Source organism: Saimiri boliviensis, chromosome 14 (genome assembly GCF_048565385.1).
Source record: "Saimiri boliviensis isolate mSaiBol1 chromosome 14, mSaiBol1.pri, whole genome shotgun sequence".
Taxonomy (NCBI): Eukaryota; Metazoa; Chordata; class Mammalia; order Primates; family Cebidae; genus Saimiri; species Saimiri boliviensis.
Genome location: NC_133462.1, coordinates 66,094,413 through 66,117,728, shown reverse-complemented (window position 1 = coordinate 66,117,728; position 23,316 = coordinate 66,094,413). Strand labels below are relative to the sequence as shown.

Below are 23,316 nucleotides of genomic sequence, written 5' to 3'. Positions count from 1 at the left end.
TATGCTCATTGAACCAACTACCTGGTTATACGTGAATTTTACTTTTTAAAAATAGTAATTTCAACTTGTATTTTAGATTCAGGGGTACACGTTCAGGTTTGCTGCATAGGGATTTTGTATGGCACTGAGGTTTGGAATATGAATGATCCCGGTGGCCAGGTAGTGAGCATAGTACCCAATACATAGTTTTTCAGCCCTTGTTCTCTTCCCTTCTCCTTCCTAGTAATCTCACTGTCTAATGTTGCCATCTTTACATCCATGAATACCATGGATGTAATGTTGCCATCTTTACATCCATGAATTTTAAGTGGGAGCAATGTTTAGCTCCCATTTAAAAGTGAAAACATGGCTGGGTGCGGTGGCTCAAACCTGCAATTCCAGCACTTTGGGAGGTCGAGGTGTGCAGATCATAATATCAGAAGATTGAGACCATCCTGGCTAACACGGAAAAACCCCATCTCTACTAAAAATACACCCCGTCTCTACTAAAAATACAAAAAATTAGCTGGGTGTGGTAGCATGTGCCTGTAGTCCCAGCTACTTGGGAGGCTGAGGCAGGAGAATTTCTTGAACACAGGAAGTGGAGGTTGCAGTAAGCTGCGATTGTGCCACTGTACTCCTGCCTGGGTGACACAGCAAGACTCTGTCTCAAAAAAAAAAAAAAAAAAAAAAGAGTGAGAACATGAGGTATTTGGTTTTCCGTTTTTGCATTAATTTGCTTAGGGTAAGAGCCTCCAGCTGCAACCATGTTGCTGCAAATGACATAATTTCATTCTTTTTTATGACTGCATAGTATTCTATGGTGCATATGTACCACCATAGAATAATTTTCTTTATCCAATGCATTGTTGATGGGCACCTACGTTGATTCTGTGTCTTTGCTATTGTGAACACTGATGCAATGAACATTCAAGTGCATGTGTCTTTTCAGTAGAACAATTTGTTTTTATTTGGGTATATACCGAGTAAAGGGACTACTGTGTCGAAAGGTTGTTCTGTTTTAAGTTCGAGAAATCTCCAAACTGCCTTCAACAGTGGCTGAACTAATTTACATTCCTACCAACAGTGTACAAGCATTGCTTTTTCCCCACAGCGTCACCAGCATTTGTTATTTCTTTATCTTTCTGGAGGTAGGGTCTCACTCTGCTGCCCAGGCTGGAGTGCAGTGGTATGATCAAAGCTCTTAATTATGGCTGCAGCCTCAAACTCCTGGGCTCAAGCGATCCTCTCACCTCAGCCTCCCAACTAGCTGAGACTACAGGGACACACTACCATGTCTGGCTAATTTGTTGTCTATTTTGTAGAGATGGGGGTCTTGCTATGTTGCCCAGGCTGGTCTCAAACTCCTAGCCTGAAGTGATCCTCCTGCCTCGGCTTCCCAAAGTGCCGGGATTACAGATGGGAGCCATGATGCCCAGCCACATCTGTTATTTTTTGGCTGTTTAACAATAGCCACTCTAACTGATATGAGATAGTTTCTCACTGTGGTTTTGATGTGCATTTCTCTGATGATTAGTGGTGTTGAGTATTTTTTCATGTTTATTGGCTACTTGTATGTCTTCTTTGCCCACTTTTTAATGGGGTTATTTGTCTTTTGCTTGTTAAACTAACTTCCTCACAGGTTCTGAATATTAGACCTTTGTCAGATGTACAGTTTGTGAATATTTTCTTGTCTACTCTGTAGGGTGTCTATTTACTCTGTTGATAGCTTCTTTTGCTGTTCAGAAGCTCTTCGGCTTAATTAGGTCCCACTTATCAATTACTGTTTCCCCTGCTTCTGAGGACTCAGTCATGAGTCCTTTGTCAAGACCAATGTCCAGAATGATACTCCCTAGGTGTTCTAGGATTCTTATAGTTTGAGGTCTTACATTTAAATCTTCAATCCATCTTGAGGTAATTTTTGATATGATAAAATGTAGGCATCTAGTGTCTTTCTTCTGCATATGGCTAGCCAGGCATCCCAGCACCGTTTACTGACTAGGAAGTCCTTCCCCCATTACTTATTTCTGTTGACTTTGTCAAAGACCAGATGATTTTAAGTGTGCAGCTTTACTTCTGGGTTCTCTATTCTGTTCTGCTGGTCTATGTCTCTGTTTTGTACCCATACCATGCTGTTTTGGTCATCATAGCCTTACAGTATAATTTGAAGTTGGGTAATGTGATGCTTGTGGCTTTGTTCTTTTTGCTTAGGATTGCTTTGGCTATTTGGGCTCTCTTTTGGTACCACATGAATTTTAGAAAAGTTTTTTTCTTATTCTGTGAAGAATGACTTTGGTCGTTTGGTAGGAACAGTGTTGAATCTGTAGATTGCTTTGGGCAGTATGGACATTTTAACAATATTGATTCTTCCTATCCACGAGCATGGAATGTTTTTCCATCTGTTTGTGTCATCTCCAGTTTCTTTCAGCAGTATGAATTTTCTTAACATAAGTCCTCTTGGACCAGCTTGCCTTCAGAGTAGAGAAGAAAAGCTAACAGTTTTTGATAGCTACTGGTATTGATAGAGAATAACATTAAGAATTGGCTTTGATCTATTTTGGTTTGGTTGATTCTAGAGGAGGTGGGGTGGGGGCAGGGAAGAAGCCCTGTTTAAATTATTCAGACGTGTGCTTCAGTTCTTTCCATAGCTAGCAAGAGATTTAAACTCTGTTAAGTCTCATGGCTCAAATTCAAACTAAAACTTGCTGAGCTGGTACCTGCACTGTGTGTGTGTGGTATATGTGCTTGAGAGAGGAGAGAGATCCTGCAAGTGTTTGACTATTGCTGACTGAGGAGTTACAGCCAGAGAGAAACTTCATATGGGCTATCCATTTTCGCTGTAGGAATATACAAAGCATTTGGAATAAACTCTGTTCCTACAAAAGATACAGTCGTAAATCTATAATTTACAATGTTATCTGGTCTGAATTATCCAGGAGGCAAAATAAAGAAAAAATTTCCCTAAAAAAAAAAAAAAAAGAACTGAAATAACCCCAAAGGAATGGAACTAAAAGGAAAGTGAAGAGTGAATCACTAATAATCTCTCACGGTGGTTCTCAACCTTTACTGTCTGGGGCAGGGCTCATCAGGTTTCATTCAATTGGTATGTGTTGAGCTCAGGCACTAGGACTTTTAGAAAGCTCCCAGGAGACTCCAATGTGCTTCCAGAATGCAGAGCCACTGGCCTATGGTAAACACATTGGGCTGGAGTGGCTTTTTTTGTGAGGAAACTGCTGTATACAGTTGAAACAGTCTGCAAGACAGATTCTTTAGATTTTTCTGAGATTCTTAAGAATGAATCACAGGATGAATCAGGTTGTTTAACTACCTAGATGATGAATGTTTACGTTAAGAATAAAGTGGCTTTGGGAGGCTGAGGCGGGTGGATCACGAGGTTAAGAGATCGAGACCATCCTGGTCAACATGGTGAAACCCCGTCTCTACTAAAAATACAAAAAATTAGCTGAGCATGGTGGCGTGTGCCTGTAATCCCAGCTACTCAGGAGGCTGACGCAGGAGAATTGCCTGAACCCAGATTCAGTGAGGTTGCGGTGAGCCAAGATCGCGCCATTGCACTCCAGCCTGGGTAACAAGAGCGAAACTCCGTCTCAAAAAAAAAAAAAAAAAAAAATAGAATAAAGTGATAAAGTGGCTGACCCTGTCCTTTCTAATCTATGATGAAGTATGCTAGAAGCAGGTGCAAGTTTTAAGAAAGAAAAGCCCCAGCTTTCGTTCTGCTGCTTCTTGATTCCTGTCTCACAATTTAGCATGAATATGATGAGTTATTCTTCCCACTTTCCTATCTCAAATCCTTTTTTCTTTCTGGTACTTGATGTGCTATGTGATCTTGGGCAAGTTATTAATCCTTTCTGAACCTCAGTTTACTTTACTGTCAAATAAAGATGTCATTTCCACCTTATAGGTTTGCTATGAAAGTTAAATGAGAAAATACAAGCAAAACATTTAATACACTGCTTAGAACACTGTAAACGTTCAACAAATGTTGGGTGCTACTACACTTTTAATTAGTCTTTGTGCTTTTTTTTTAGGTGATGTCAACTATTGAAACACCATCAGCACAGTCTCAGATTCACAGCTAGAGGATCTATGTTTCTAAAGCCTTTGTTTTATGGGCAAATATCTACCCTGCTGTGAATAAAAGGGCTCTTTGAACTTAAGAAATAGTTCTATCCACAAAGGAAGAAAAGAAATGTTACAGGAAAATGCAAGTATTTGATTATTACTGACTGGAACAGAACTTAGAAGACATGCTCCTGTCATTTCCTAGTGGAGCAGACACACACAGTGATTAATTTCCTTGCTTTTAAAAATCGGAAACCATGAAGATCAACAAGTTAGAAATGTAATTAACAACTCCTGCTAGTTAATGCATTGCCGCAGGTGCTGGTGGTCTAGATAAAACGGATTTGATTCTGTAAGCTCCCTACTTTCTGCTACTGAAATGAATGCTTAGTGGGTTTCACCATGAAAGAAAATGATACTGGCATAGAGGGGGATTGCAATAACAATTACTTTTAACTAATGGTGACAGAAGAAGTGACAAGTATGCTCTGTTGAACAGAGGCAGCCCCAGCCAAATGAAAAAGAGAAAAGGAAAAAAGCCCAGCAGCGCAATATAACTTCACCATAGGTTGAAATAAGACAATCAGAAACAAAGTTAGCCTCCCACCCAGTGAGGGTGGTTGTACTAGCAAGGCCTCCAATCTTGTTTAAGAGAAATAAAAATTGGAGGAATTGTGGCAGAACCCTATTATAACCCTGGTCAGGGGACAAGGATAATACTCTGGCTACAGGTTTTTGTGTAATAGTGAAAGGTGCTCCAGACATCACTTTAATCCACAATGTAACAGTGAACGGGACCCACGTGCAGCGGGGGGCTTCTTCCCAGAGCTGTGCTGAACCTTCGCTCAGCACCAGGCTTTGTTCTGAGGCTTGTTAAAAGTTAGAGCCTGCATCCTCTTGGGGAGGCAGGAAATATTTAGGGCAGTAAGATAGCAACTAATAGGTTTTCCCAACTATTGGAACTGGAGCTGTGATTTACAGGAAGGAAGCTGGGCTTGGTGGTCGGGGTAATGGCTGACCTAGTTATGAAATGATAACACGGATTTGTTTTCATGCAGGCTCTGGCCCAGACAAAATTTACCTTTGCCTTAGAAAAAAAAATTCACAAAGCTTATGAATATAGGAGAGAAATATTTAGCCTATGAAATGATGAACATTCAATTTTCTTTTTGGCCCCTGGACAACGCCTACACCCGAAGCTTCTCTTGTAGGCCCTGCACAATCTCTAATAGTTCAAGCTCGCCCAAAGAATGAATGTATACACTTTTAAAATCTCACGTTTTCTTCTGGAAATACTCTCTTTTGTGCAAGGTCAGAGTGACATTTCCTTGCTACTTTTACCCTTACTTTTCTAATGCCTTCTGATTGAGAAGTCAAAAGCAAAGAAACAATGAATGCCTTTCTTTCTAACTCAGTTCTCTCATAAAGGAACTGACAATAAAATAAAATCCACGGCTTCTTCCAGTGGTATAATAAATGACAAATGTTACTTTTAGTACTTTGTAACAAATGCCAATATTATTAGATTCCCCTATGCTTGCTGTTACACAAAACTCACGTGACTAAATATCAAGGAACACAATAAAATCAAAGTAATGTAAACTTAACTACTTTAAAACTTAAAATACTCCTAACAGTATTCGTCACTTCTACATTCTGTCTATAAAACAGAAATAAACCATGGTAAAAACTCCTTTACAGTCTAACGCAAAATGTGAGTTCCCAGAACATGGTCAGGTCTACTGCAGCAAAACCTGAGTGTTAACTACCTGCCCAGACAGACCTGTTTTGAATCTTACTTACAGGAAAATGTGTTTTTTTTGTTGTTGCTTTGTTTTGTTTTCTGAGAGCGGGTCTTGCTCTGTGGCCTAGGCTAGAGAGCTAATCTTGACTAACTGCAACCTCTGCCTCCTAGGTTCAAGAGATTCTCCTGTCTCAGCCTCCCAAGTAGCTGGGATGACAAACATGAACCACCATACCCAGCTAATTTTTGTATTTTTAGTAGAGACAGGGTTTTACCATGTTGGCCAGGCTGGCCTCAAACTCCTGACCTCAAGCCATCCGCCCGTGTCGGCATCCCAAGTGCTGGGATTATAGGCGTGAGCCACTGCACCTGACCTGGAAAATGCTATCTTTTTAATTGCCTAGAGAAGAATTTTAAGAGTTGACATTCTCTCATCCCCTCAGTTTTATTTTCCTGCAAACAAAATATAAAAAATTGAATTACCAATTTGTTTAGGTGAATTACCCCCAACTGTGGACTTCACCTTGAAAACTCAAACTGATCAGATACTGTTTGAACAGATTTGGCAGACATTTTTCTTTCAATCCTTATTGATTTCATTTGTATTTCTCTGAATAAAGAACATTTTTTTTACTATAAAACCCTGCACACAAGGCAGTAAGAAGACATATTAATCTACCATAGCCAAGTAATTTCTATTCACAAGTGTTATTTTGTAGGTACAAAAGTATTATGGTACAGCCATACTGGGAAATAATACTTTTGTTAAAAAAAAAAAAAAAAAGAGAGAGAGAGAGAGAGAGAGCGAGCTACTTGGGGAAATCAGCCCTGTCTACACAAGAGTGGTAAATATAAATATCAGGCAAAATGATTCAGCATCCAAATGGTCTACACGACCTGGAATTGAGAGCAGAAAGCTACCCCTGGGGCTGAGCTCTTTGAAGACACAGAAGTTAGGGAAACAGCACTTACTGAGCACGTTGTCTTATTTATCTCTGAAACTCCAGTGAGAGCACAATGCTATGAACAGTAGAATGTTCAATAAATGTAAATTATTGTAAAATAAATACAAACCAGTCAATAAATAAAATGAACAGATGTGTGGGCTGAAGTAGATAAGAAAAAGCTTTGGACTGGGTATGGTGGCTTGTGCCTATAATCCCAGCACTTTGCGAGGGCCAAGGTTGGCGGATCACCTGAGGTCGGAAATTTGAGACCAGTCTGGCCAACATGGTGAAACCCCGTCTCTATGAAAAAATACAAAAATGAGCCAGTGGTGGTGGCACATGCCTGTAATCCCAGCTACTTGGGAGGCTGAGGCAGGAGAATCGCTTGGACCGGGGAGGCAACGGTTGCAATGAGCAGAGACTGCTACTTGCATTCCAGGCTGGGTGAAAGAGTGAGACCGTCTCAAAAAACAAACAAAGGCAAAACAAAACAAAAACCCAGAAAAAGAAAAAGCTGTGAAAGAGATGCAATTTGAGCTGGATCTTTCTTGCGTATAAACAAACTTATGCTATAAGGCCTTACCTAGGTAGAAAGCAGAGAGGATAAGGAAGGAAATATTACAGAGAAAAGCATTCTAGGTGACAAATGGACAATAGGAAGAATGAAGAATGACATTCTTCACCTTTGCAAAGACCACCCAAATTGAACTTAGGGTCTAAGTCAAAACGCAGTGAGGGATAATGCTGGATACAATGGGAGGGGCACTTAGTAGGGAATTTGTCCTGAAGAAAGCAGGGAGTCAGTGAAGAGTTCTGAGAGTATTTACAAGGATTCATTTCCAAGAACAAGCAGTTGCATATTAAGACAGGTGATAAGGCCTATGCAAAGGGCCACTAGTAAGATAAGATGCAGAAATGAGACTACTACATTTCACAAATATTTACTGCAGTAACAGAGGCTGGTCTTCTTGCTAAATGCTGGGGTTACAAAGATGAGTAAGAAGTTCACGCATTCAAGGAGCAAGTGTGACAAAGGAAGTTTGTATGAGGTGCTGTAGGAGCAAAGACGAAGGGAACTAATCCAGCCCAAAGAAATCAGAACAGACTTCTCAGAACCAAAGGAGTAAACCAGGCAAAGAGGGACACAGAGAGGAGAATCAGCAAGGTGTATATATATGTGTGCATGCGTGTATACATTTGCATTCATTACAATAAGCAATTTAGAATGACCAGAGTGAAACTAACATAGCAGAGCAAGCTAGACTAGGCTCCTGAGGCTTGGCTTGAGAAGCCCCAGCTCTGCCATGGAGTTCCATCAGGGGCATCCTCAGATTCACAGACAGAAGGTCAAGAGAGGTGGACTTCTTTCTTTCTCTTTTTTCTCTCTCTCTCTGCACCTAGAAAATATTTAGTAGCTGACTCCTTGTAAAGCTGGAACATGTTCAGAAATCAATTAAATACTGGATGCAACAAACAGATTGTTCCTAAATCCATACTTCCTTTTTAATCTGAATGTTTTAAAGGTTAAAAAAAAAAAACCCTAAAGGTGTTTAGAGTGTTATTTAAAATATTTACTCAGGTGTATGGGTAGGCCATATTTCATTAACTTCTAAAATATGTCTACCCAGAGCTTCTGCTATTTTAACCAACACAGGGATGTTGTCATTTCATTGCACTTAAGTATTATCTGATCAAAGCTCTCCCTTAGTTTGTGTAAATCATGAGACAGGGTGTTGTAATTGTAGGGGTGGAAAGTTGTGATGCCCTTCCTCATCCATCATAAGGGTCATGGCCAACAGCCCTGGAAGAAAAGGGAGGTTAACAAGAGAAAAACGTAAGAAATGTATTTAGTCCAGGTTTTTATGTGACACAAGAGCCTTCAGAAGCAGCCCAATAACTCACGGAAAACTATTTTGATGCTTAGGTTAAATGAAGAATACACGAAAGGGTATGAGCTAATAACGGGAACAGACTGAGAGGCGGGGAAGGTCACAGAGTCCATGCTCCTGAAGCCCTTCCAATCCCCTTCAGTGGAAAGTACTCTGTATGCCAAAGGGCCAAACTTTGGGCTATCACTTTCTGAGTCCCAACACAGTTAAACATTTTGGTTAACAGAATGTTCTTCATGACACATGTGGATGACCAGAAGAAAAAGAACATAACCCGCAAGCCTTCCTGCCTTTTATACGGCATCTGCTGAAGCCTTACAAAGTTCAAGGAAATGAGGGATAAAATAAAAATGAATAAAAGCTGCTGGAAAATAAGTTCTGTGGTGGCTTATAAAGGAACAAAGGGATTCTTGTTCCTTTTCTTTGGTGGTGTTTTCCAGAACTACAGAACCCACCAAGTGCTCCATAAATACAAATGCTTTTGAGTAAGTTAAAAAATAGAATTCCTACCCGTAGGGAGTATACTATTGACTCATAATTAAATGTCTCTTACTGTTGACGTTTTAAGAATATATGAGGCTATCACTGTGAACAGCAACTATCACTGTACCACAGATTCAAGGAATTGACACAGAAGAGAATTTTCAGTGGCAAATGAGCAGGTGATTCCTATCCAAACATCATCAGAGTAAGAAAAATCACCATCTCATCAAAAATATGGACCAGTACCTACATCCCTGAAGAGTCTTTCTTGGTACTCATAGATTAAAGAGAACACAGATTTCAATATACCTCCTTCCAAGTGCCCGGACCTGAAATCCCGGAGGTTTTTATTTGGCTCCAGTGAAAACCTGTATCTTTTTAGACAGCTGGAGATTATTTTACCATGTCCCTCCCCCAAGATACAGCTCAGGTCTTCAAGCCCTGTGTGAATTTCACTTCTCTAGCGAGCTGTCCTTGTTTCTCTTGTCTTCCATGGTGACTCTGTGTCCCCTGGGCACCAACACACCCTGTGCATCACAGTGCACTCGCTAAGGCACAACTGTGTCTTTGTCATTATAGCAAGCACTCATTTTCATCTCTAGGGACTATAAACTTGCCAAAAATAAGCACTTACGAATTCTCAGATCCATTTTTTTCTATAAAAGCTAGTCCAATCCATTTTAATAATATACAGGCAATATTTCTACTTAGTCATCTGAAACCTTCCACTTCATGTACAAGAGTCGCTAGATTTTATTTTAATGAATTGACACAAGGAATCCCATACTATTTTTAAATTTTTGATTGAAGAAGAATCTGAGAGACACAGCTGGATTCTCAGAGAATGTATGGACTAGAAAGATAACTTGTTTCCTGAACCTTCAAGACTTTTTTATATTATTTTCCTGCTAAATTGCATATTTCTGTCCTTCAGAGAAGTCTTGAAGAGATCTGATTTCCTTCTGTTCTATTGTGTTGGTGTGAACGCCTTTGCAATTGAATAGGAAGACACAGAGGGTGGCAGGAACGAGTCAGCAGAAGTTACACAAAGTGAGGTGTGTGCTTTGTGACTGGTTAGAGCTCTAATGAGGCCAAGGTCATGGGTTCAACCCCTGAAAAGGCAGGTACTTCAGTTAATTCCCTGCCAAAGGACTGCACCCCTAAACTACTGCAGATTTCCTAGAAATCCAAAGAAGTGCAGGTTGGGGATGTGGGTGGGCTAACAATGTGAGTTCCTGAGAGGGAAAGGAGACCTCCAAATGCCCTCCCTCCCACAAGTGTCAGAACAGGCCACTCATGGGGAGAGGGGGCCAGTGCAGGGGCCCCTGCCCTGAGACAGCTATAGAAAAACGCCGAGTGGGCAGGAGGATCAGAAGAGAGCGCGAGGTCTGAATCTGCCAAGTACAATCAGGGTGCCTTGTTCTAGGTGTATCTAGTTACCCAGTGATCATCAGGACACATATACACATGTATTCAAAGATACATAACTAAACCCATAGAGGAGCTGTCTGTGAGAAGAGAAGGAAAAGAGAGGGAACATTCTGAAAAATCAAACTTGCCTTGCACATATCAGATAAAAGCAGACCTTGAACTCAGAGGTATGATAACCTGAACTGTACATCTGAGGTCCAAAAAAAAAAACATGTGTGTGGATTGGGGGAGTGAATTTAGTTATTCATGACTCCAGGAAGATAAAGCATAACTATAATTATTGACTGCTTCCTTCAAGGACAGAAAGAAAGTGACATAAAATAGTCATTATTTCATACTTGTATACTGACAGGGAAAAGAGGAGAGAATATTAACCTAAATTTAAAGCAGTAAACCTGGCCGGGCCTGGTGGCTCATGTCTGTAATCCCAGCCCTTTGGGAGGCCATGGTGGGTGAATCACAAAGTCAGGAGTTCAAGACCAGCCCGGCCAACATGGTGAAACCCTGTCTCTACCAAAAATACAAGAAATTAGCCAGGTGTGGTGGTGCATGCCTATAATCCCAGCTACTCAAGAGGCTGAGGCAGGAGAATTGCTTGAACCTGGGAGACGGAGATTGCAGTAAGCTGCACGCCAGCCTGGGCAACAGAGCAAGATGGTCTCAAAAAACAAAAACAAAAACCAAAGCAGTAAAGCCTAAAACACCCAAATACAAGTATAAACTTGCTTTGCAATTCTCTAACTACATCAAATCCTAAAAGAGACAATTCTGCTGTTCTGAGTTCTCCCAAAGACCAGGTTCCTGCCAAACTATTGCACTCAGTTGTGGATCTTCTCAAAGAAATTTGACATATGTTTACAAGAACCTTCTTACAGGTGTTCTGCAACCTGTCTGTCCTACAGGTACACCAACCTGGGCCTTCCCCTATAGCTGCACCATAAATTCCATTTCCAGAACTCAGCGACTCAACTTCCGCTGAGAGAGATGCTGAAGAATGGATTTGGTTAAGAGGAAAAAAAAAAAAAAAAAGACTATGGGCTGATGTTGCCCTATCACACAGTACAAAAACAAACCCTTTATATGCAGGTCTAAAGGCTGAGATTACTAAACTCTGCTTTAGTCCTAGCATAATATTAAAAATATTCCAAGCCCACAAAAGGACCAAAGCCTCATGTCCTCATGTTCTTTTTATGTTTTATTATATAATATTTCATACATATAAAAGAATGTGTAGCTCTTATGCAAATTTCAAAGTATTATAATAAAACCAACATGTCTAAGTCCATATTAGCATAAGATACAGATCTAAGAGCTGAATCAATCATTTTTTAAAACTTTAAACATTCTTTAAACAATGCATTCATTTGCTAAATTACCTGTTGGGCAATTATCAATTGTTTTCAATCAAGGAGATATTAGAGATGGATGAAGTCCCCAGTCTCTAGGGAACCACACAGTAGTAAAGTAGGGTAAGGGCCCAGGTGAACAGCACTGTTGGTTCAGGCCACAGAGGGTACAGGAAGATCACATGGGAACAGAAAGATTTGGTTACACCCCTGAAGGTCATGAACTCTGGCCCTTAAGAGGCACTCAATAAATATTTGACAAAAAAGGTGTGAAATTCAGAGAAACCACTTAACTTCTCTAACACTTAGTTTCTTTCTGTGTAAAATGGAATAAGGCCCTGTGTATATCAGCCATCCTTGGAAGGATCAAAATAAGAATTTATCTGGAAATGCTTTATGGGCGGCAAAGAGCAATATGATTTAAAGAAATGTCACTTCATACAGAATCTTCGGATTTTTTTTGATTGAGAGGATTCTGTGCAATTGCTTTACGGAGGGAAAGGTGTTAGATGGTGGTTTTAACTTGCCAGGGTTTGAATTTCACTTCAGGATATCCTGCTGTTATTCTGTGTCTTTCATCTGAAATCGGTTCCAAACGTGCAGCCTGGTCACTGAGCCCCTATAAGCTATAACAGAAATTATGTTCCCCGCATATGAAAAATACGTGAGTTACAGCACCTGGCACATTTGAAGTCTTAAAGCATGGCTCCTTGCTGCAGCTGAAACAATTACGCTGAATGTAAAAGGTAGAAAGGAGCCCTGAAATACTTGCAATGTGGAAAATTGTTCTATTCCATTTCTCTCTATAACTATTTGTTTAATCGTATTAAAAGAATATTAAAGTGTCTAAGCACTTTGGAGTGAGATAAGGCTCTTTTCTGAAGAATGTTTACCTGTGTAGGTATATTATTTCCATTAGGCTTTGCAAAATACTGAAAACTGATCCCAGACACCCATTATTATACTGGTGAACCCAAGGTTGAGAACTGCTGGTTGCGACTATGGGTCAACAATCCATTTTAATGGTGACTCCACTGGTCAACAATTTCCAGTGTTTTTTTCCCAGTATCCATCCCTCCCTACAACATCCCTAAAATTATGGTATTTCATCACAATTTAACTAAGTTAGAAACATTTAGCCAGCAGACTTCACCAAACAAGTATAAGTAAGAGACCAGACCAAGTATGGGGGCTCACGTCTGTAATCCCAGCATTTTGGAAGGATGAGGCAGGCGGATCACCAGGTCAGGAGTTCAAGACCAGCCTGGCCAACATGATGAAACACCGTCTCTACTAAAAATACAAAAATCAGCCAGGCACAGTGGTGCCTGCCTGCAATCCCAGCTACTCAGGAGGCTGAGGCAGGAAAATCAATTGAACCTGGGAGGTGGAGGTTGCAGTGAGCCAAGATTGCGCCATTGCACTCTAGCCTAGGCAACAGAGTGAAACTCCATCTCAAAAAAAAAAAAAAAAAAAAAAAAAAAAAAAAAAAAAAAAAAAAAAAAAAAAAACTCCAAAATAAAAAAAGAGATCAGGATGATTTTGATGGCTCACTATATGCTAGGGTTATATTGATTTCTTTACTGTCTCATTTAATTCTCAAGCCTAGCTTGGTAGGGTGGGTATTATTAGTACGCATTTTTTTTTTTTTTTTTTTGAGATGGAGGCTAGAGTGCAGTGGCATAATCTCGGCTCACTGCAACCTCTGCCTCCTGGGCTTCTAGGTTCAAGCAATTCTCCTGCCTCAGCCTTCCAAGTAGTTGAGACTACAGGTGCATGCCATCACACAGAGCTAATCTTTGTGTTTTTAGTGGAGATGAGATTTCACTGTGTTGGCCAGGCAGGTCTCAAACTTCTGACCTCAAGTGATCCACCTGCCTCAGCCTCCCAAAGTGCTGGGATTACAGGAGTGAGCCACCATGCCCAGCCTGTACTTTTTTATTTTTATTTTTTATGTGTTTAAGAGACAGGGTCTTACTTTGTCTCCCAAGCTGTAATAAGCAATTTGGCTCACTGCAGCATCAACCTCCTGACTCAAGGAATCTTCCCACCTCAGCCTACCGAAGTGTAGCAAGGAATACAGGTCTGGGCTACCACGGCTGGCTAATTAAATAAAATTTTTTTTTCGTAGAGATGGGAGTCTTGCTATGTTGCCCAGGCAGATCTCAAAATCCTGGCCTCAAGCGATCCTCCCACCTCAGCCTACCAAAGTGCTGGGATTAACGGCACTGGCAGCAGTATGCACATTTTATATATAAGGGAACCTGGGCGTTCAGAGAGGTTAAGTGATAACTGACCTAAAGATAAACCATCAGGAAGAAATGAACCAGAATTCAAACCCAGTCCACCTGCCACAAAGTCCCTGCTTTGCAGTTTCTACTGACATAAGGTCATGCATTGTCTAACATTTCAGTCAACAGCAGACCATGTGAACAAAGGTGGTCCCATAAAGTTATAATACCATATTCTCACTGTGCCTTTTCTATGTTTAGATGTGTTTGGATACACAAATGCTTGCCATTGTGTTACAGTTGCTTACAGTATTCAGTACAGTAACATGCTGTACAGGTTTGTAGCCTAGGAGCAATAGGCTCTACCACACAGCCTAGGTGTGTAGTAGGCACTGTCATGTAGCTTCGTGTAAGTACGCTCTAGCCTGCTGGCACAAGCTACCAAACTGCTTTACTAAGGCAATTCTTTGAACATATCCCTGTCATTAAGCTATGCATTAATGTCCATGAAAACCTTGAAATACTGAAATGCAGAAAGTGAAAACAGTTATTTCCTTATGTAACATACAGATAGCTGAATTTTGTATTCTTTAATGGAACTTTTGACAGGAAATGTTTTATGTATGTTTTAGTCTTACTACTTATTTTACAAAAATACATCTAAAAGGCTGGGCACAGCAGCTCACACCTGTAATCCCAGCACTTTGGGAGGCCAGGGCGGGTGGATCACGAGGTCAGGAGAGGGAGACCATCTGGCCAACATGGTGAAACCCCATCTCTACTAAAATACAAAAAAGTACCCGGGCGTGGTGGCACACCCTGTCGTCCCAGCCATTTGAGAGGTTGAGGCAGGGGAATCACTTGATCCCAGGAGGCAGAGGTTGCAGTGAGCCAGAATCATGCTACCGCACTCCAGCCTGGTAACAGAGCAAGACTGTCTCAAAAAAGGAAAAAAAAAAACAAAAAAAAAAAACAAAAAAAAAACAAATAAAATAGAAGGGGAAACTATTAGGGCATATATTCAATTTTTTATTCAGAAAACATGATGATTTAAATACATCTGAAGCCATTTCTCCCGAGACAATTCTTAGCATTCCCAGGATAGTCAGAGTCATAGCAGCCCTGGGGACAAAGTCCCCTTCTCATGTACAGCTTCAGGCAGCCAGAACCATGGCTAGTTCAGAGAATTTCAAGAAAACAGCATCACAATTTCATGGCCCTTAATACTGATGAAGATCAACTAAAGATTATTCTGCTGGTTTGATAAAACAAGAAGATAGCCAAGATGAATATGCTAGAGAATAAATCTGGGGGACATCAGGAAAAACACCTTTATAACGGATGCTGAGGTGGGCAGATCACGAGGTCAAGAGAGTGAGACCATCCTGGCCAACATGGCCCATCTCTACTAAAAATACAAAAATTAGCCTGGTATGGTGGTGCACCTGTGATCCCAGCTACTTGGGAGGCTGAGGCAGGAGAATCGCATGAACTCGGGAGGTAGAGGTTGCAGTGAGCTGAGATGGCGCTACTATATTCAAGCCTGGATGACACAGTGAGATTCCATCACCAAAAAAAAAGAAAAAAGTCTAAAACTCAGTTTAAAATATAACACACCTGGCCAGGTACAGTGGCTCACGCCTGTCATCTTCAGGAGGCCTAGGCTAGCAGATCACCTGAGGTCCGGGAGTTCAAGCCCAGCCTGACCAACATGGAGAAACCCCATCTCAACTAAAGACACAAAATTAGCCAGGCGTGGTGGCGCATGCCTTTGATCCCAGCTACTCAAGATGCTGAGGCAGAAGAATCACTGGAATCCAGGAGGTGGAGGTTGCAGTGAGTTGAGATTGCACCACCGCATTCTAGCCTAGGCAACAAGAGTGAAACTCCATCTCGTGTATATATATATATATATATATACACACACAATAATGTATATATACATATATATACACATATAATAGATATGTATATATACATATAATATATATACATAATATAAAATATCTGGAAAAAAACCCTTCCCTATCTGGAAAAAAAACTTGTCAAAAAACAGTGATAAATGGTGAAACTGTGCATGTGTGTGTTGATGTGTGTATGTGTGTATAAAGCATATCTGAGAGGTCTGATAGGGACATCTCCCAAGTGGAAGACATTTATATAATATTATTAGGAGCTGCCTTCCAGTAGCTCAAACAAGATACACATCTTCTCCAGTGGCACCCACCAGACTGAGAAATGTGATACAAATTAAAAACTCCCCAAAACAAACCTTTGTCTGAATTGTCCTAACTATAAGAATCCTATTTTGTTGAAACTTAAGACATTTTCCATCATTTCTCAATTTATAGAATATACTTATTCCTGAAGAAATCATTTTTCTGTCCTTCAAAGTAAGTTAAATCCTGATATAATTAATATGACATGGATCTGGGCACGGTGGCTCACGACTGTAATCCCAGCACTTTGGGAGGCCAAGGCGGATGGATCAACCGAGGTCAGGGGTTCGAGACCAGCCTAACATTGTGAAACCCCATCTGTACTAGAAATACAAAAATTAGTCGGGCGTAGTGGCAGGCACCTGTATCCCAGCTACTCGGGAGGCTGAAGCAGGGTAATCGCTTGAACCTGGGAGGCGGAGGTTGCAGTGAGCTGAAATCACACCACCGCACTCCAGCCTGGGCAACAGAGCGAGACCCTGTTTCCAAAAAAAAGGACATGGAAATCCTTGGGTAGTTCATTTATCTTAAGCAGTATTGTTTACGTTAAACTTCTGGCACAAGAAAGGATAAGGGGTAGCTTTCTTCTGGATGTGTGGGGCTGGGGGAGGCAGCAGATTTTGACCTGTATGTACCCACATTTGCAGAATTCTACTCGTATACTTTGAGGCCTTAAGGAGGAAAATACACATTCCCCTAGTACATCTGGACAGACTGATTTGTCCTAGGTCATGCAAATTGTTGACAGAGGAACTGATGTTGAATCTATCAGATGATCTCACCACTAATTCTAAATGATTCAGATTTAATAGCAACCATAAAGTGGGGTACAAAGATATTTCTAATTGCATATATATTATGAATATTATTTCTTTTGTATTATTTTAGTTAATTTCAAATAACTCCTTGGGGAGAGAGAGGAAATAAACTATGGGTATTGACAGAAGTTCAGAGAAGTCAAAGAAGGGGTTTGCAAGTCGTAACATCACCCCATTGTAAGTCGCAGCCCTGGTGAGGGACCCAAGGCAATACTGAGTAACATTAATAAATGTCAATCAGAAAAATGAAACAACAAAAAGCCAGCAAACTCTGTCACATATGAGTGACAAAGGCTGAATGCTTTGTGAAGTTGCATCTGACCATCCATTAATGTTCTAAGGTTGGGGGTATGCGTAGTAGAAACAATTAGGAGACTTACAGCTAAAGAGAAGCATCTCTCTGTTCTTCTCATCCCTTCTAAACCCAGAGGGATTTGATCTTTAATTCACTGGGGACGAGGACTGGCAACTACCCGTATAAAGTAAGCACCTACTATGTGCCTGGCATCCACTGTCTTAGGCGATGGCTTCCAGGAATTGCCAGGATCCCCGATGGAGGCTCCTTCTGTGCTGCCTGACCTGCTTTGCTCCTGCCACTGCAGACACCCACGCTGCTGCAGACTCCGAGCCACAGCAAGGCTCAGAAGATCAAGGGACCAGTCACAGCAGCCTTTTTAACTTTGGGAAAACCCAATGCTCACTTCACTCAAACGTTGCAAAGTGGTGCCATGACCCTTTAGCTCTTGGCTCACCAATTCAAAGAGCCACATCACATACAGCCCTTAAGCTGCCCACGGCATGATTCCGTGTCTAGTTCCTTTCCAGGTCCCCCCAAGCGGAAGACAGTTCTGGCAGGGAGTCTGGGCAAGATTACTATAATATTTAGCCTTTGTCCCTTCTTTTGCTACGTCTTATTGTAGAATAAGGCACACAGGTCTGAGAGATTGAGTATGCTGGACTTGAGACCTGTACTCAAAAGGTCCCTGCAGGACCGCAGGTCAGCTTAATCCAGCCTAGGAATCTCCATTTCAAAGATGAAGAAACTGAGGTTCAAAGAAAGCAAAGCACGGTCTCAACTCAGTACTGGAAGGCCTGATGTAAACTTAACCCCAATGCCATGCCTCCTGCCTTAGTAAATTTACTGAGCACCTAACCAGTGAGAAATAGGTGGAAATGAATGAGGCCAGATTTCACTCCCTTCGCTACTGGTGTGAATAGATACAGGTAACCCCACTTCTTTCTGGGCTTTAGTTTTCTCATTCATTAAATGAAAGACAGGATTGAATTGGTGATTTCTAATGTGTATTTCAACTCTGAAACTCTCATAAAAGTTGAAAATATAATTAGGTGTTCGTATGTGCAAATATATATTTATCATATATACATATGGTATATTACAATGAAATATCATTACCAACCACACATCTTGCCCAATCCCTCCCTGCGACCATGTTTTCCTAATCCCAAACCAAAACCGGACACTTCTTATCCTTACAGCCCCTGAGAATCCAGGGGGTGTGGTCAGTGCCGGCTGGCGTCCCTCCAAACACCTATGTTCTCGTATTTAACACGTACATGTACTTTAGAAGACAAATACTAAGTCATTAAATTCCTTGGAAGAAAAGGCCAATCTGAGGCAGGGCTGGACTGTGGGGAAGAGAACACACCGCAGGAAGCAGAAGTTAAAGGTGACAGCCCGTGGCTGCCCAAATTTGGGGATCTGCTACCAATGCACAGAGAGGGCAGTGTGTGCCCAGGCTTGGAACAAGCCTGGTTCGGAGCCCACATCTGAGGGCAGGAAACTGCGCTCCCGGGTTTGCGCATCCTGCGTGAGTAACTCTGAAAACGTGCAATGCAGGGCATGCGGCGGGCACCGGTCCAGTTTCCTCTCGCACGTGGCGCTGGGCGTGAAGCTGCCGCGCGGGGCCTCCTCGCCTCCCCGCCCCCTCTCCCGGCCGCCGGCGCTAGGACCCCGCGAGCCGCACGCACTTTCCGGCGCCGCGGTCCAAGCCTCCCGCGCCGCGCCCCCGGCTCCCGCCCGCCGCCGCCCTACCTGGCGAAGCAGTATTCGCAGTGGTTGCCCCGCTCGTTGACTGTGAGCACGTAGGCGTAGGCCGGGCAGGAGAACAGCAAATCCCCCACCTGGAAGGGCTCCAGAGCCCGCAGCCCCCGGCCCTTCCCCGGGCTGCAGAAGCGCTCCAGGCCGCCGAGGCCCTCGGCCCACATCGTGGTGGCGGGGCGCGGGCGCCAGCTGTGCCCGAGCGGCGGCTCGCGGCGAGCTGTTTTGGGAGACGCGTCACCCAAAGCTGCGGGGGGCGGGGTGGGAGCCGCCGGGCGGACGCGGCGGCGGCTTCCCGCTCCCCGCTCCCCGGAAGGGACGGCGGCCCCGCCCAGGCCTCGCGCGCCCCCGTGCGCCCCCGTGGGGAGAGGGACGGGCCCGGCAGCCCCGCCCCGCGCCGGGACCCTCGGCGGCCGCCCTGCGCGCGCTCCGGGCCGTTTCCGGTGTGGCCGCTACGAAGAGCCGCAGCCTTTGCAGCTTCGGCGAGGAGGGCGTGAGGCGTGTGCGCCTCCGCGGCGTCTCCACGGAACGAGCGGGGCGCGCCCTCCTCCCCGGTGGGCGGAAGGGGGTCACCTGCCGGGGGTAGGTATCCAAGGCCCACCCCTAGGAGGTCGGCCTGGCCCGAGGGATGACCCGCCCCCGGTAAATAGAACGGGGCGAAGCCTGTTCCCAACCCTACATTCACTTGCCCTTATAAAGACCCTAGAGGGAGTGAACGAGGAACGCCAAGGAGAAAGGGGCAGAGGGAAGCCACGATAGAGAAGTTTGGTGTGCCGAGGGTTGAAGTGTGCTTTTCCAAGGTTAGAGGTTTTTAAACCTTCTGGCTTTAATGGGAACGTAGTTTGCCCTCTGCTCCTCTGGAGGAATTACTTGGACGGAAGAGGAAAAGCACCGGCCAGCCCAGCTCTCCGAGTCTATTGCACGCTGCGAGCGTTGCAGAGGAAGCCGGAGCGAACCTTGCCTTCAAGGAATTTAGGCTGTTGGGGGATAATGCGATGCTGTGGACGGTGTCCAGGACACTGCGCTACAGTTTGCAGTGGTTCTCATGTGCTTGGCCACCCACCAACTGTGATCTTAGAAAAGTCACTTGGGTTAGGAGTCACTTAGAGGGTTTAAAGTCCACGAAACCTGAAATGTAAATCCTATATCCATGCATGCTGTTCCTTTTCATATGAGAAAGGAAAATAGAATTCGTGTTCCACATAGGATATGCGGAGACTGGAATTGATGTACATTCAGTAAAGACTAAAATTGTGACGAGATCATTTAGCAGAAAACACTACTTCAAACTAGGACCTCAGTTACCTCTGTCAGTTCAGGACTTGTTTAGCAAAGGTAAAGGATGAATTTGATTTGGAGATGTAAGATCAGTGGAATTTTTGGTATTTCAGTAAGATGTCTTTATCAGCTGGGTGTGGTGGCTCAGCTCTGTAATCCCAACACTGTGGGAGGCCAAGGTGGGAGGATCACTTGAGCCCAGGAACTGGAGAGTTGGAGACCAGCTTGGGCAACATAGAGACACCAGCTCTGGAGGGAGGGAGTGGAAATTAACCACCTCTCAAGTGGTGCTGATTGCTTGAGCATGGGAAGTCAGGGCTGCAGTGAGCTGTGATGACTCCACTATCCTCCAGCCTGGGTGACAGAGCAAGGACTTTTGTCTCAAAAGAAACAAAAAAAGTCCTTATTGGTGGCAAACTGAATAAGCCTCTAAACCCTCTTCAAGGAAAGGACCTTAAAATACTATTTTCATTTATGCATTTTAAGAAGCATCGACTATGTGGCCAGGCACTGGGGTACAAAGATGGACAAAAGGTAGTCCTAGGTCCTTGCATTTGGCACACTCAAGTTTGATAATACCATTAGTTACTGAGTACCGTGGACCAGGCATTGTACTCCACCATTAAACACATTATCTCATTTAATCTTTACAACAGCCTAATGCGTAGGTATTGTGCCCTTCGTTCCCAACATTAGGGAGGAAACTACGACCCAGAAGGAATGATTTTTCCAAGGCCACATGATAAATTACAGAATTCGGTTTCCAAGTCCATCCTCCTAACCATCGTGTTTTGCTGCAGAAACACAGTTCACTCGGATAAGCACAGTTACGGTGGCTTGTACAAAATGTTTTGTAAGAGTACAGGCAGGGAGTGACAGATTTAGCCTGGGAAACAGTCAAGACAGGCGTCAGATTCAAGTAACATTAGAGCTGAGCCTGGTGGATGGACAGGATTTTGCCAAGTGGAGGTGGGAGAAGAGTTTTCTGGGCAGAGAACTCCATACAAAGACAGAAGACCCTGAAAGAACAGAGCTCGTAGTTGGGTCCTCCTGAGCATCTGGAGGAGAGGACAGGCAATGGGGCAGGAACAGCTGAAGAGCGTCTTCTCCAGAAGTGAGTTTTGTCCCAGAGGCCATGGGAAAGCCAGTGAAAATGTTTAAGCCGAGGGGTGCCACACTGAGTCCAGTGTTTTAGATTGATCTGCTGGCAGGATTGTGGATGGACTGGCTGGGTTGGGGAATAGAGAGAAACTGAACTTGACCACCCATTAAAGGCATTTGCAATTTTTTTAAATGAGAGGTAAAGAAAATCAGAATCAAGGCAGTGGCATTAGGGAAGGAGTAGATATCAAGGGTAACTCCGGTTTCTTGCTTAGGCATATAGTTTTTCTTGATGAGGAGGTGTAAGACAGGCAGATAGCAGATAGTGTTAATTTTCTAACTTTAGCCTGATCAATCCTGTAGGTTCAACATGGGAGCCATAAATACCGTAGAATTTCTGAAATGGAAGAGACATTTTCTCACTAACGAGGAAGGTAAGGCCCCATGAAGTTAAATACCTTGCCTAACAATGCAGGGGCAGAATGAACATGAGATTGCATGACATTTATTCAGCCTTTAAATATTTTTTACATTCTCCCTGTGCTCCTGGAGTAGTAGTAACAGCTGGTGATATAAGGGTAACAAAAACGGGCTCATTCTCTGCTTTCATGGTACTTGCACAGTCTGGTGGAAAAAGGTAAACACTTACCAGATCATCACATAGATTAATCCAAACTGTCAGGGGTCTGATGTGCGTGCCAAGGCTGAGCTTAGGGGATTTGACCTAGTCTGGGAAAGCTTTTTGGAGAGGGTAATGCTTGACCTAAGATCTAACGGATTAATAGTATTTAACCAAGAAAAGAAGAGAAAGGACTAGCATTCAAAGCAGGGGAACAGCATGTGCAAAGTTCCATTGTTTGGAAGAGGTATGTATGAAAACTAAAAGAAATCACTGCACAGAGCTGGAAGGAAAGTGTTGCTCAGGGTGACTTAGGAAGTAAATAGTTCCTGGCCAGGCTACCGGAGTTTACTCAAGCAATAAAAAGCCTTTAGTAGGTTCCAGACCACTATGTTAGATAAGCTTTACTCTAGTCATGCTTCCTAAATTGATCCCAACAATTTTATTTTATTACAAGAGGATAGTATATGTAAAAGAAAGAATTTTCTCAAACCTTAGAAGTTTCTGAATATAAACCTACGTAGGCAAATCTTACATACATTTTTAGATTCTAAGTTTTCTAAATCTGTCTGATTTCTGGGGGTTCTAACCAACAAAAAGATGAAAAGACTGACATGGAAGTGAACAATTATAATACAGTAGACAGTTTACTGTTTTGAGGATTAATTGTGCAAAGTAGTCTACCTGTTTACTTTTTTTTACTGCGAGTAACTTTTTCCACTTTCAGGGGGAAATATTTCCACAGCTGAGAAAAAAGCAATTATACAGAATTGTACTTTCTAAAAGACTTCTGAATTGTCTTTCAGAATTGTACTTTCTGAAAAACTACTGAATTCGGACTATTGGTTTGCCTTTCCAGATGAGTGCTGGCTTACTCTTGAGGGTGGAGGTGTCTGTGATTTGAGGACACTGGAAAGGAAACTGCCTCATTTCAGAAAAATCCCTGTGATCAACTTAAATGACTTGAGATGGGGAAATGGTCAGTGAGGCAGTAGCCGTGAATTTAGGAGATTAAATTACGAAGAAAACTGTGTTTAAAATAAACAGCCAAAGAATGGCAGTAAACCAGCCCAGGGAGACTGATGACAG

The 23,316-nt window shown here is 42.8% G+C and overlaps 1 protein-coding gene and 1 pseudogene across 3 annotated transcripts in view; one reads left to right on the top strand and one right to left on the bottom strand.

Moving 5' to 3' along the window:
* The window catches only part of SMYD2 (SET and MYND domain containing 2), a 58,045-nt gene extending 38,553 nt beyond the window's left edge, over positions 1–19,492 (bottom strand). For 2 of the 3 annotated variants that reach the window (XM_010340947.3, XM_010340946.3), the window contains exon 1: positions 19,224–19,468. In XM_010340947.3, the coding sequence (XP_010339249.1) occupies positions 19,224–19,396 (173 nt within the window). In that variant the 5' untranslated portion in view covers positions 19,397–19,468. Of the gene's footprint in view, positions 1–19,223 lie in introns of all 3 variants that reach the window. The other variant, XM_003930357.4, reaches the window with a different exon arrangement.
* A 326-nt stretch (positions 19,493–19,818) lies between these two features.
* Positions 19,819–23,316, top strand: part of LOC141579937 (large ribosomal subunit protein eL8 pseudogene) — a 61,485-nt pseudogene continuing 57,987 nt past the window's right edge.